Raw genomic sequence first — 14,610 nt, forward strand, 5'->3', positions numbered from 1 at the left:
GGCCCAGGTCCAGTGGCCATGGCCCACGGGCCCAGCCGCTCCACGGCATGCGGGATCCTCCCGGACCGGGGCACGAACCCGCGTCTGCTGCATCGGCAGGCGGACTCTCAACCACTGCGCCACCAGGGAAGCCCTGATCTCAGTTTCTTAAGCACCTTTAAGAATCATTGTACTTAAGTGGTGGTTCTCAAACCTGAGAGAGCATTGAATTTAACCTGGAGGGCTTGTTAAAACAGAGTGCTGGATACTACCCCAGAGTTTTGGATTCAGTAGGTTTGGGGTGGGACCTGAGAATTTGCATGTCTGATAAGTTTCCAGGTGATGCTAATGTGACCACACTTTGAGAATCATTGTGCTAGAGGGATATAAAGAAGTGTTAGATACAATTCCTGTCATTAAGGAGCTTATGATGTAGTTGGGGAGATAAGATATATACTTAAAAATATAACAAGGAATACAGTGTTATATAATGTTTGACATTGAATGGGGTAGTTTGGAGGAGTTGGAATTTAATCTAGGCCCTAAAATGTGAATAGGCTTAAGGTTCAGGAGAGAATAACATAGACATTCTTTTTTTTTTTTTTTTTTTTTGTGGTATGCGGGCCTCTCACAGTTGTGGCCTCTCCCGTTGCGGACCACAGGCTTCAGACACGCAGGCTCAGCGGCCATGGCTCACGGGCCCAGCCGCTCCGCGGCACGTGGGATCTTCCCAGATCGGGGCACGAACCCGTGTCTCCTGCATCGGCAGGCGGACTCTCAACCATTGCGCCACCAGGGAAGCCCCATAGACGTTCTTGATGGGGGTATAAAAGAGGGAAAGTATAAAGGTGGATGGGCCTGGGGTGTTTGATACTTTTTGTCTGGTGTGGAGCTTTACATAGGGCACTAGTGGAAGGGTAAGGCCCAAAAGGTTGATGGCAGACTGTGAAGAGCCTTGAAAGCCTGCCCCTCTCCCCCACTTCCACACATTTTACAGTCTTACCAAAAATGTTGCACAGCTAGAAAGAGGAAGTCTCCCCTGCTGAGTGTGCAACAGGAAGCACAGAAGATTCGGAGGGCCTGTGAGGTGTAATGACTGCTTGCAGCCATTAGCCAATTGTAGAGGCAACGGGAAGACCAGCGCACCAACCAGGCTGGGTGCCTCCGCCCAGAGGGTGTCACCACCCAAGCTGAAAGTGTTTGGGGAGATCAGACATTGCTGTCTGGATGCTCCTCTCTCTCCGTGGCCATCATGTCTTTGACTTCTGCCTACCAGCATAAATTAGCAGAGAAGCTCACTATCCTGAATGACCGAGGTCAGGGGGTTCTCATCCGAATGTATAACATCAAGAAGGTAAGCATAGGCAAGTGGACTAGTACTAACTATTCCAGCAGTAGTAAGGCAGGGAACCCTGAGGCAGGTCCAGTGTTAGGCTTGCTCCTCTTTCTCACTAGTTTAACTGGCCTTCAGTCACTCGGATTATGTAGGACAGCCAGTGCTGGGAGGCAGAAGCGGAGGCTTTTTTTCAGGGCTTCCGCCTTTCTTGGTATGATTCTCACCCCAATGAGGGTGTCTGCTTCCTGCTGGGGTTAGAGGTGGGATGGGAAATAACTGTGTTCCGGGTCTCCTGGATAAAAGTCTGGGTCTAGAATTCTGGGTCTTATTGTTTAGTGCTGGTCCCCCACACTCTGAAGACAGCCAAAGTTGGGTCTCTGGCAAAAACTTTTTCTTGCAAGTACTTTCCCTAAAAGGAAAAAATAGATATGATATTTGGATTAAAAAAAGGGTAGGTACCTTCTGAGGGACTTAGACCCTGAGACAGTTATTGCTGTGGTTATATAGATGTGTGTTTAGGATAGGAACTTTGGAATTGGGAGAAGCTGGTGGCAAGAGGTGGGCTAGGGGCTGGGCCTAGTGAAGTTAAGAGATAAAGACAGGTGGGAGTGGGGAATTTCTGGAAGAGAAAATAGGGGACTTGGGGGAGGGGACTTTGGTGCATTTCATAATAAATCCCTGGGGACATAGTTTCTCTGTCTCCATGCCCCCTATAAATGCCCTTTGGGATAAGATGCTTATATAATGGACATAATTGTGACACTGATTCTCCCACAGAGTCTAACTCCTGAGCAGCTGCTTTTCTCACTCCTTCCGGCTTCAGCTGAGGGGTGAGGAGAGAGCTTCCTCTTTGTGCCGGGCAAGCAGATGTTAAGCTTTACCCAGCAAGACGAAATGCTGAGGTTATTTAGCTCTTCTGATAGTTGGCTTAATGTCCTGGAACTTGTTCCTGACCTACTCTTATAATTAATTCCCAGATTCCCTTTCCCTAAGAGAGATTGTGTGAGAATGCATGATGCAGGAAGAGGTATGTTTCCAAGGAGCGGGAGAAAGGGTTGAAATGTAGTGTTATTTATTTGTGCAGACTTGTTCAGACCCCAAATCCAAGCCCCCTTTCTTACTGGAAAAGTCCATGGAATCATCCCTCAAGTACATCAACAAGAAATTTCCCAACGTAGATGTCCGAAACAGCACGGTGAGAATGCTGTCCCTCTTCTCTCCTTTCTCTGAAATAACTCTGTGCTTGGATGGTTCAAACTCTCTTTTGACTGCCTCTCTTTGAACTTGGCAGGGGATGGAGTAGCCTTCTTTTAGTTTTCCTAAGCTCAACCACAGGGCTTTAGGTTGTTGTAGTCTTAAGAATTCTGAGATAAGATGGGATTCTCCTAGGGTAAACTGGAGCAAAGCATTGCCCCTTTCTCCATTGTAAGATTCACAAGAACACTTTCTTCTTACCAAGAAAGACAGCTCTATCGACGAAGCAGTTGCATATATTTTATTGTTGTTCCTATTTCCCCCTCAGTGTTTTCTCGGTTATTGTCTTAGAGTTATGCATCTAGTGTCATATCCCTTACTTCTCCCTTATTAAATGTTAGCCCTAGATTTCTTACCATCTTACCTATAGCATCTTCTCATTCAGCTTCTTTTGACTCTGATATGAATAATAAACCTCTTTAGCTGAAAGAGACCTTGAAATTTCCTCTCATTTCACACTCTATATCCAGTCAGGATTGCATGCAACCATCCTGCCTAGATAGAGAATATTCTCTGTTTAAAAACCTTCAGAGTTCGAAGACTTTCCAGCTTCCTCTGTCAGTGTATTTTAACCCTCTTTAAGAATGTTTTAGGTACAACCCCTGTTCTTTTTGGGTTACTTTGATCAATTGTCTTCTTAATTTGTGTTTTTTATTTTGTTTCTCTCAGCAACATTTAGGACCAGTACATCGGGAAAAATCTGAGATAATTAGATTCCTCACCAACTACTACCAGTCATTTGTGGATGTTATGGAATTTCGGGTGAGCTCTCTCTAGCCCAGGTCCCCAATGTTTGGATGTTCTTGTATGTTCCTTATTCCTGTTTCATGAAAAAATAAGATGTATTGATATGTGGAGGGATATCTAAGTTGTATTATTAAATGAAAGTGAGTTGCAGAATAGTGTATGATACAATTTTATTTTTGTTTTAAAAGATACATAAACTTATATACACATAGTGTTAGTATATATATATATATATTTATATATATATGAAAGATTTGGAATATTTCACATTAAACTGTTAAAAATACCTGCCTTTAGGGGTGGATTATTATGATTGGCTTTAACTTATTACACTATACATTTTGGTATTATTTGAGTTAAAATTTTAAGTATTCTTACCCAATAGTTAATTACAAATCTACTGAAAAATTTCAAGAATGGTACAATGAATATTTTTCTACTCTCCCCCTGGATCTCCTGATTTTTAGTATTTTGCCATGTTTGCTTACCTTTTTTTTTTGTTGAACCATTTGAGTTAGTTGCAGGCATCGTGACATTTCCCTCCCTGAATGCTTTAGCATACATCTGCTAAGAGCAAGAATATTTTCTTACCTAACCTTAATACAATTATCGTACTCAGGAAATGTAAAATTGCTACAATGTTATAGTTAATATATAGCCCATATTCATATTCCTCTAGTTGTCTCAAGGATCATACATTGAATTTATGATGTCATGTCTCTTAGTTGTCATGTCTCTTTAGTCTTTTTTTTTTTTTTTTTTTTTTTGCGGTACGCGGGCCTCTCACTGCTGTGGCCTCTCCCGTTGCGGAGCACAGGCTCCGGACGCGCAGGCTCAGCGGCGGCATGTGGGATCTTCCCGGACCGGGGCACGAACCCGTGTCCCCTGCATCAGCAGGCAGACTCTCAACCACTGTGCCAACAGGGAAGCCCTCTCTTTAGTCTTTAATCTAGAATAGTTCTCAGCCTTATTTTGTCTTTCATGACACTGACCTTTTTGAAGCGTCCAGACTAGTTATTTTTCAGAATTTCCCTCAATTTGGATTTGTCTAATTGTTAACAGTGTTTGGTAGCATAATACATCGATGATAAATAGAGTTTTAAACAATGAGCATGTACTATTTTTGTAAACATAAACTGTGAAAAATTATTTAGAACAATGTTTTTGAAGGGCAGATCGATATGGTGTTTCAAAAGTCTTAAAAATATATACTTTTATATGTAACAATTCTAATTCTAGAAATTTGTCTTAAGGAAACAATCAGAAGTGCAAAGGTATATGTACAAGAATGTACTCTGTTGCATTATTTATGATAGTGACAACTTGATAATTGATATATTCAAAAAATAGAGGCTTAGTTAAAAGTTCAGAGTATATGTCTATAAATGAATATTGTACAGCTATTAAAGATAACACATATTTATATTAATCGGCATGGAAAAATGCTCTTCACATGTTCTTTAGTATAAAAGCAAATTACAATGTAGCTTTTGACAGGAGATGTCCCTAAAATGTATATTTACATAGATAAATATGCATATAATAAGGCTGGAACTTCTTTACATAGTGAGATTATGAGTGGCTTTAAAAATAAATTGAAATTTTGTTTGTATTTTCTAATTTTTCTGCAATGAACACCTATTATTTATATATTCAAGAAATAACACAAATTTTAGTCATCTGAGCCATTTAAGTTTGTGATGATATTATAGTATTTCTTCAGATGGTACAAGAGTATGGGACCCTGCTTTGGGTGTCCTGTGTTTTCTCTAGGGAGCTAATCCAGGCTGTTCATTAGATCATGCAATGAAGAGAGAAGTTGGGACATGGAAGACCGTAAGGTTTGAAGGAGGGTCAGGTCAGAGGTTAATTCATTTGGAATTGAGAGTAGTGATTAGGAAGAAGGTAGGCACTGGTGGAGGTAGTAGAAGAATGCTGGAAGCATATAAAAAGTCTATTACTAGAAAATTTGTCCAAAGGAGATTTTAGGATACTTCTGGTTGCTAGTAAAGTTCTGAGCCCAAGGAATCTATTATGCCTCATTCAGGGCAGGAAGGGAAATAGAGACACAGAGGTATTGTGCATTGTAAAGTAGGTAGGCTCTGAATCAGACCTGGTTTTAAATCTCAGCTTTATCACTTACAAAACTGTATGGCTTTAGACAAGAAACTCTGACTCCCAGTTTCTTTATCTATAAAAGCAGAAATGAGATTTACTACATGGGGTATTTGTGAGAATTAAATGAGATAACAGGGGCTTCCCTGGTGGCACAGTGGTTGAGAATCCGCCTGCTGATGCAGGGGATGCAGGTTCGTGCCCTGGTCTGGGAGGATCCCACGTGCCGCGGAGTGGCTGGGTCCGTGAGCCATCGCCGCTGAGCCTGCGCGTCTGGAGCATTGAAAACATCTAGTACAGTGTTTAGCATATAATAAAGTAATAGGCCAAACAGATGTTAAATCCATTCCCTTCTGATTCTGTCTTTACAGTATAGTGACACTGGTTGTATGAGAGGCTGAAAGCAAACTTCAGTTATATCTTATATCCCTTGGGAATCGGGTTGCAGGAAGGAGTTGTAGACAGGGCCTCCCAGCAAAGGAGGCAGCATAGACCTAGACAGAGGTCTTGAGATCAAGTAGTATAGACAGGAGATCATGGCCTCCGGGTTCTAATTCTGATACTTTGCCTTACTAGTTTTGTGATCTTTGGGGAGTTTCTTAACTGCTCTTAGCCTCAGTTTCCCCATATGTTACTTTAGATACAGCCTTTTGGGGAAGGTAACTTGGAAACAGTTTTCCCCATACATTTAATAAGTTTGCAACAACTGCCACAAAGTACAGAAAATTACCATCAACCCAAAGCTTCCCTGCACCTTTTTTTCCTCAGTCCCTCCCTACCTCCCTGACTCCTGGCCCCAGGCAACCACTGGTCTGCTTTCCAGATTAGGTTTTTCTTTTTCAGGGGTACATATATATAATTAGAATCTATATAGCATGTTTTCTTTTGTGTCTGGCTTCCTTCACTCAGCATGTTTTTAAGATTTGTTTATGTTTCATGATTCATTTCCTATTTTTGCTGAGCAATATTTCATTGTATGGGTACAATCTGTTTATCCACTTACCTGTTGATGGACTTTTGGGTTGTGTCCAGTTTTGGCCATTATGCACAAGTTGCCATAAATATTTGAGTACAAATCATTTTTCATTTCACTTGGGTAAATAATCTAGAAGTTGAATTGCTGAATCATATGATATGTATATGTTTAATTTTATAAGAAACTGCCAAACATTTTTTCCAAAGTCATGGTTCCATTTTGCCTTCCCATCAGCAATATATTAGTGTTCCAGTTGCTCCACATTCTCATCAACACTTGCTTTTAGTCATTCTTTTTTTTGTTGTTTTTTGGCCGTGCCAAACAGTTATCGGGATCTTAGTTCCCTGAACAGGGATTGAACTTGGGCCACTGAAGTGAAAGCGCCAAGTCCTAACCTCTGGACCACCAGGGAACTCCCGAATTTTAGTCATTCTGATGGGTGTGTAGTGATATCTTCTTGTGATTTTAATTTGCATTTCCCTGATGACTAATATTATTGGGCGTCTTTTCATGTGCTTATTTGTCATTTTTATATTTTTAATTGTAAAGAGCCTGTTCAAATCTTTTGGCAACGTATTTTAAAAATAAAAATATATATACCCTTTGATCTAGCGGTTCCACTTTTATAGAAATGAATGTCCTAATGTGCAGTGGATAGGGCCAGGAATTGGAACAAAGCAAACACTCATCAGTGGGAAAAAGGCTGAATGAATTGGCCATACCATGGGCTATTATGCAGCCATTAATAAGAAGTACATTAGTGCTCTAACAGATGACTTGAGGACTTTTAGCAGGTAAGGTTGTTGAATAAGAAAAATAAAATGATAAGAACAGTGTAATATTATCTCAAAGTTTTAACACAAATGATTTTCAAAAAGACCCCTCTCTCTCTTTTTCTCCCTATCTAATAGGATTATATAAATAGGATGAAAATTAAGAAAGGACAAACCAGTTGTTAAACTGGTTTACCTGAGGGCTGGGCAGGATGGAGGGTGGGTGCTGATGTTGCGGGGAGGGAAGTGTCCACAGTAAAACTGCATATTTATTTAGGTAAAATTATGTATGAAAAGAAAAAGAATCCCTCTCACACTGAAATGAGGGTTAAATGAAGTATATGCAACTTACCTAGTAAGTACTTAGTACATAGTAGGTGATCAGTAAACAGAAACATATAGAAAGTTGGGTAGTTTTCCCATTTGTTAATGATTAACTTCTGAGAATAAGAGACAGAATCAAAGAACAGACTGATTTTGGGATTCATCAATAAAAATGGGTCTGATTTTTGGTATTTTAGCAACAGCCTATCAGATGGTCTGTATCTTGTAACCTTTTTTTGTGGAGGAAGGGGGCACTGGGATGATAAGATCAGGGAAAGTGTGCATAATGTAGTAGTGACTTGTGCCTGTGGAGACATGGGCATCCAGTAGGGTAGCCTGATAGGGGCCCACGGACAGCTTACGGAGGAGGAACTCCCTCTACTCAGCAACCCTCTCTTATGTTATTCAGTGGCTCTCTAGGACCTCCAAGGGAGAGAACCTTCCCCTCAAATTCTGGTAGTACATGTCATCTTCTCTTTATTCATTCTTATCTCCGATTCTACCCCCAGGATCATGTATATGAACTTCTCAACACGATTGATGCCTGCCAGTGCCATTTTGATATCGTAAGATTCTTGGCAATTCTCTTCTATCCTAGAGCCACAGAAATTGTCTCTGTTGGGACAGTGTGGGGTGAGGTGGGACTGGAGGAATGGCTATTCCCCCAGGACTATAATATAATATATATAATTTATACTGTATAATGAATGAATGGCTATTAATTCCAGGACTATAATTCTTTTGTAAAAATGTTGAAGTTAAAGTGTATTTACATGCTAAGCAGATCAGCAATGTGATTTATTTAATCCAGAATGCACATAAAAATCTTCTTATTCTACCTCCTCCAACCTCTAAATGCCACCTTATTTCCTGGCCTCCTTATATCTTGAGCTCACTTTTAGCCCCTGAATTTTGTTAAAATTTTCTTCTTCTGAATTTGCAGTCTTGTCAGTTTCTCCTTCTAAATAGATCGTTCCAGAGTCTGTTTAGCACTGTCTGGAATGGTTGGGGAAATAGTGGTTAATAGGCCTTGCTGTTCTTGGGTTTCTATGTCTTTTCCTTGTAGAATCTCAACTTTGACTTCACTCGGAGTTACCTGGACTTGATAGTGACCTATACCTCAGTTATTTTACTTCTATCACGGATTGAGGATCGACGGGTACTCATTGGCGTGTACAACTGTGCCCATGAGATGCTTCATGGACATAGGTGAGTTGAGATATACAAGATGAAGAATCTCATACATGGTGCTATGAGGTAAAGGTGGATACAAGAGAAATAGATGGCATGCTTTCTCATGTGAGAATCTATAATCTATATGATAACCCAGGCAAAAGAAAACAATTGCACTGTCTCTAATGAGTTTTTAATCCTGGACTGCTGCCACTCTGCTTTTGAGGTTATTGCAAAAGGCAAAGAAAATTCTTTTTAATATTAGTAGGAATAATATTAATAAAGTTAAAGCCATTAGATGTAAGTAATGTATGAAAATACATTTGGAGCCAAATATAAATGGATTTTGGATTATCTGCAATTCTTTGCCCTTCCATTAGTGCAAATAAAATTATTTAAGGGCTGAAAAAAATAAAGACCAGAGGGATCAGAGTGGGCCGTGGAACATTGTTCTATGTATGATGTGTATTCCCATGTGCCTACATGAATACCTAGGCACATGACTTACCATTCACTTTGAATGTATATATATTCTTTTGGGTTGTATACAGATTTGGGTCCAGCCATATTACTTGATTTATGACTAATCAATATGAATTTATAGAATACCTATCATGTGTCCAACCTTATTTCAGTTGCTTATAAGGAAGAAACTTTCATGGACCAGCCCCAAATCATGTGATTCTATCTTAGTTATACCTGGGCCTGGAGTGGGTTATCTGTATATGTAATTCACAGTTTAGTATCTTTGGAGGTGGTGGAGAATACCAGACTATGTACACATTGTTATCCTATATGCAAACATGAGAGTTTACGTCATGTTTAAGGGAGGGCTGTAACTCCTTTTTCCTATGCTTCCAGTGACCCCAGTTTTGCCCGTCTGGGTCAGATGGTCTTGGAGTATGACCACCCTCTGAAGAAGCTGACAGAGGAGTTTGGGCCTCACACAAAGGCAAGTTTCTTGAGAGAGTGGAGAATTCCTCAGGCAGGAGTATGTTGTCCCCATCATTGACATTGAAGATTCATTTGTTTTTCTCCACAGGCTGTGAGTGGAGCCCTGCTTTCTTTGCACTTTCTGTTTGTCCGAAGGAACCAGGGGGCTGAGCAGTGGCGTAGTGCCCAGCTTCTAAGTCTCATCAGCACCCCTGCAGCCATGATTAACCCTGCTAATTCGGACACAGTGAGTTCCCTTTTCCTCTTGTCAGTGGAAGCATTCTCTTTCCAAGGCCATCTCTTTAGACGGTGCTTCTTTTCAGGAAATATCAGCCCTAAGAGTGCTTTAGCCCTCTTCTAGGATATGCCTCTGAGTTGATCACCTCTTGTGGCTAAAAAAATCATAGTTGGGTTGGAGCTTTTCTTTGGACCAGGATTAGTGTGTGCCTGCCCATAGAAGGAATTTAATAAATGTTCATAGAATGAATGAATGGATGAAACTGAGTCATTAGGCACCTATTCAGCCCAGCAGGAACTAGACCATAGATGTCAATTAATTAACAAATTTTTTTATTCAACCACTATCGGCCCAAGGTCCTTGCTTCAAAGAATTTATAATCTAGTAGGAAGATATGCCATGTAGTCATAAAAATACAACTGATGGTACAAGAGTATGAGAAGCACCAAACAAGTGGTGTATACTTTACATGGAAAAAGAATCCAAGGGAGAGGGAAATCATAAGATTTTGAGTATTACTCTCCTGAATTGTTGAAGAGAAGTTATGTTAAACCATTTGTTTGTCCTCACTTCCAGTCCAAGTTCCTTTTACTTTTCTCAACTATATTCTTTTTTCCTTACTCCACTTCTAGTGCCTCACCTCCATTATTGTCAGGTTTCCCAGATATTGGCTTATCAAAGTGCCCTTATCCAGTCTGGTAAAATAAAAGTTGGTTTTTATACTCAAATTCCAGCTTGACTGCCCTTGTCTTGACTGCCTTAGTCTTTAGCGTAGACCAAGTTAAATAACTGCTAGACCATCTCTGCCTCTCTTCTCATAGATGGCCTGTGAGTACCTGTCTGTGGAAGTGATGGAGCGCTGGATTGTCAGTAAGTTTTGTGGAATGAGGTGGGAACAGACATAGCATATTATATGAAGATCAAATTCTAAAAGTCTTCCTCTGCACTGTTTTACCCACCCACAGTTGGGTTTCTTCTTTGTCACGGGTGCCTCAACTCCAATAGCCAGTGCCAGAAGCTGTGGAAGCTGTGTCTGCAGGGTTCCCTGTACATCACCCTCATACGGGAGGATGTGCTACAAGTGCACAAGGTCACCGAGGATCTGTTTAGCGGTTTGAAAGGGTGAGATATGAGGTCCCAACTAATCTTCTTTAGGGACTTTTAGCCCCTCCTGACATCCTTTTCTAGTCTCCATAAGTGTCCCAAGTACAGGTGTTAAGGAATAATTCTAATTATTGAAGAAATATTTATTGAATACATTCTATTTACTAGGTACTTCACTTGATACATTAGTTAATAAGACAGCATAGAGGTTAAGATAATGGATTCTGAAACCAGATTACCTGGGTTTGAATTCCAGCTCTACCACTTACTGGCTGTGTGATCTTGGGCAAGTTACTTAGCTTCTCTATGCCATGCCTCAATTTGTCTATAAATAATAATAGTAATTCCCTATGACCTACCTCATAGGGTTGTTATGAGGAATGAAAGAATAACTATTTATAAAGCATGTAGAAAAGTGCCTGGTACTTTGTAAGTGCAATATATGTGCTTATTAAATAAAAAAAGACAGAATCTCTGCTCTCAAAGAGCTTGCAAATTAGTGAAAAATAGATAAACTGTTGTGATATAATAAGGGATTATGACGTATAAACCTAAAGTGCTTTAGAAGGATACTTAAACTGGCCCTGGAGGATCCAGGAAAACCTGGAGGCAGATAGACCTGAAGAATTAAACAGGGGAAGAGTGTGTGTGTGTGTGTGTGTGTGTGTGTGTGTGTGTGTATGTGTGTGTGTGTGCTGGAGTGGTGGGGGTGAGGCAGGGAAGTTGCTTAAGGCAGAGAAAGATACTTCAGGCAGAGAAACTATCAAGATTTAGAAGCAAGAGGGAGGATGGGCAAGTTCTAAGAAATTCATATAGCCCAGGTTACAAAAATGAAGATGTTGTCAAGAGACAGGTTTGGAGAGGTAAATTGGGGCCTTGGATGTCCTGTCACGGGATTTGAGCCTGTTCTAAAAAGGCTAGGGAGGGACTTCCCTGGTGGCGCAGCGGTTAAGAATCTGCCTGCCAATGCAGGGAACACAGGTTTGATCCCTGGTCTGGGAAGATCCCACATGCCGTGGAGCAACTACTGAACCTGTGCTCTAGAGCCCATGTGCCACAACTACTGAGCCTGTGCGCCACAACTACTGAGCCCGTGCGCCTAGAGCCCGTGCTTCGCAACAAGAGAAGCCCCTGCTCGCCGCAACTAGAGAAAGCCTGCCCGCGCGCAGCAGTGAAGACCCAACGCAGCCAAGAATAAATAAATAAATTTATTAAAAAAAAAAAAGGGATAGGGAGCCATTGAGTGATTTTTCTTTTTTTTTAAAAAATAAATTTATTTATTTTTTATTTTTGACTGCGTTGGGTCTTCGTTGCTGCGCACGGGCTTTTCTCTAGTTGCAGCAAGCGGGGGCTACTCTTCGTTGCGGTGCGCGGACTTCTCATTGCGGTGGCTTCTCTTGTTGCGGAGCGTGGGCTCTAGGCGCGCGGGCTACAGTAGTTGTGGCTCGCGGGCTCTAGAGCGCAGGCTCAGTAGTTGTGGCACTCGGGCTTAGGTGCTCCGCGGCTTGTGGGATCTTCCTGGACCAAGTGTCGAATACGTGTCCCCTGCATTGGCAGGCGGATTCTTAACCACCGTGCCACCAGGGAGGTCCCCACTGAGTGATTTTTAAACAGGGGAGTGACACAATCATATTTGCATTTTAGAAAAAGTCACTCTGGCTGCAGGGAAGAAAAGAAGTTAGGTGGATAAAAACTAGAAGCAGGGGGGCTTCCCTGGTGGCGCAGTGGTTGAGAATCTGCCTGCCAATGCAGGGGACACGGGTTCGAGCCCTGGTCTGGGAAGATCCCACATGCCGCGGAGCAGCTGGGCCCGTGAGCCACAACTACTGAGCCTGCGCGTCTGGAGCCTGTGCTCTGCAACAAGAGAGGCCGCGACAGTGAGAGGCCCGCACACCACGATGAAGAGTGGCCCCCACACTGTGATGAAGAGTGGCCCCCACTTGCCGCAACTAGAGAAAGCCCTCGCACAGAAACAAAGACCCAACACAGCCAAAAATAAATAAATAAATAAATAAATAAAATACGAAGCCAAAAAATAAATAAAATAAACATTAAAAAGAAAAAACTGGAAGCAGGGATTAATTAAGTAAATTAGGAGGAATTGAGGATGAAGTCAAGGTTTCTGGATTGGATACTTGGTATTCCTTAAGATAAAGAATGTATGATAAAAGCTGGTTTGTGGGGGAAAGGTTGTGAATTCAGTTTTAAGCAGTTTGAATTTGAAGTATTTGTAGCACATTGAAGTTAGACGTAGACTTTTTACCTTGTGATTGTGGAACTTAGGAGCGAGATCTGGATTCAGATAAAGGTTGGCAAAATGGTAATCAAAGCCATGGGAGTAGGTGAGATTACTCACGGAGAATGTGTGGAGTGGGAAGAGACTGGGATAGAACCTCTGAGAATGTTGAAATTTAAGGGCCAGCAGAGACAGAGAAATCAGTGAGAGGAGCTGAGAAGAAGAATAACAGAGGCAAGGGAAGAAGACATAATAAGAAGAAAGGACCAGTTATCTATAAATATGTTAGACGATGTTGGGAGGTCAAATAAAATGAGGACAGGCAAATGTTCATTGAATTTGGCTGTAAAGATGGTCTTAGTCCCCTTCTTGTGGATAACTTCAGTTGAGTGCTGAGGTCAAAACCTGGATTGCAGTGGGTTTAGGACCAAATGGGAGATAAGGAATTTAGTAAGTAACTCTTTCATGAAGTTTGACTTTGAAGGGAAGAATAGAGACAGAGCTATAATGAGAAGGAGGTGTGGGATTAAGGAAGGGGTCAAATACCCTTATTATCTTTGTAGTTGCAAAACTAACACCAGAAATGTGAAAAATACAAAAAGGAAGTTGACTACAGTCTCACTTCCCAGAATACTTTGGTGCATGTCCTCCAGATGCTTGTGTATATATATGAACATGTAAAGGCGTGCATATATTTTCAACCTTATATAAGCAATGGATCCACATTCTACATTATATTCTTTTCTTTTCTTTTTTGGCTGCGTTGGGCCTTCGTTGCTGCGCGCGGGCTTTCTCTCGTTGCGGTGAGTGGGGTCTACTCCTTGTTGCGGTGCGCGGGCTTCTCATTGCGGTGGCTTCTCTTGTTGCAGAGCACGGGCTCTAGGTGCGCGAGCTCAGTAGTTGTGGCTCATGGGCTCTAGAGTGCAAGCTCAGTAGTTGTGGCACACGGACTTAGTTGCTCCACGGCATGCGGGATCTTCCCAGACCAGGGCTTGAACCCGTGTGCCCTGCACCGGTAGGCGGATTCCTAACCACTGTGCTACCAGGGAAGCCCCTCTACATTATATTCTGAAGATATTTTTTTTTTACTTTATTTTGGATATCTTTGCGTATCAGTCTATAGAGACTTATTCTTTTTAACAGTCAAACAGTATTTCATTATGTGGTTGTAACATAATTTATTTACCCAATCCACTATTGATGGACATTTGAAGTGTTCCCTCTCTCCCTCCTTTTTTTTTCTTTAAAAAAAAAAAAACCTTTACAAACAATGTTGAAATGAACATCCTTAGACATATATCTTTGTGAACATTTCTTTTTTTTGCGGTACGCGGGCCTCTCACTGTTGTGGCCTCTCGCGTGCGGAGCACAGGCTCCGGACGCGCAGGCTCAGTGGCCATGGCTCACGGGCCCAGCCGCTCC

General features: G+C 41.5%; 1 protein-coding gene across 1 annotated transcript in view; it reads left to right on the plus strand.

Annotated features, from left to right (window-relative positions):
- Positions 1-1,231: 1,231 nt before the first annotated feature.
- Positions 1,232-14,610, plus strand: part of NCKAP1L (NCK associated protein 1 like) — a 47,089-nt gene continuing 33,710 nt past the window's right edge. The window contains exons 1-9 of the mRNA XM_024122896.2: positions 1,232-1,333; positions 2,400-2,510; positions 3,239-3,331; positions 8,014-8,070; positions 8,571-8,713; positions 9,539-9,629; positions 9,720-9,857; positions 10,670-10,718; positions 10,814-10,970. Coding sequence (XP_023978664.1) covers positions 1,232-1,333; positions 2,400-2,510; positions 3,239-3,331; positions 8,014-8,070; positions 8,571-8,713; positions 9,539-9,629; positions 9,720-9,857; positions 10,670-10,718; positions 10,814-10,970 — 941 coding nt within the window. The remainder of the gene's footprint in view (positions 1,334-2,399; positions 2,511-3,238; positions 3,332-8,013; positions 8,071-8,570; positions 8,714-9,538; positions 9,630-9,719; positions 9,858-10,669; positions 10,719-10,813; positions 10,971-14,610) is intronic.

This window comes from Physeter macrocephalus, chromosome 6 (assembly GCF_002837175.3).
Source record: "Physeter macrocephalus isolate SW-GA chromosome 6, ASM283717v5, whole genome shotgun sequence".
Classification (NCBI taxonomy): domain Eukaryota; kingdom Metazoa; phylum Chordata; class Mammalia; order Artiodactyla; family Physeteridae; genus Physeter; species Physeter macrocephalus.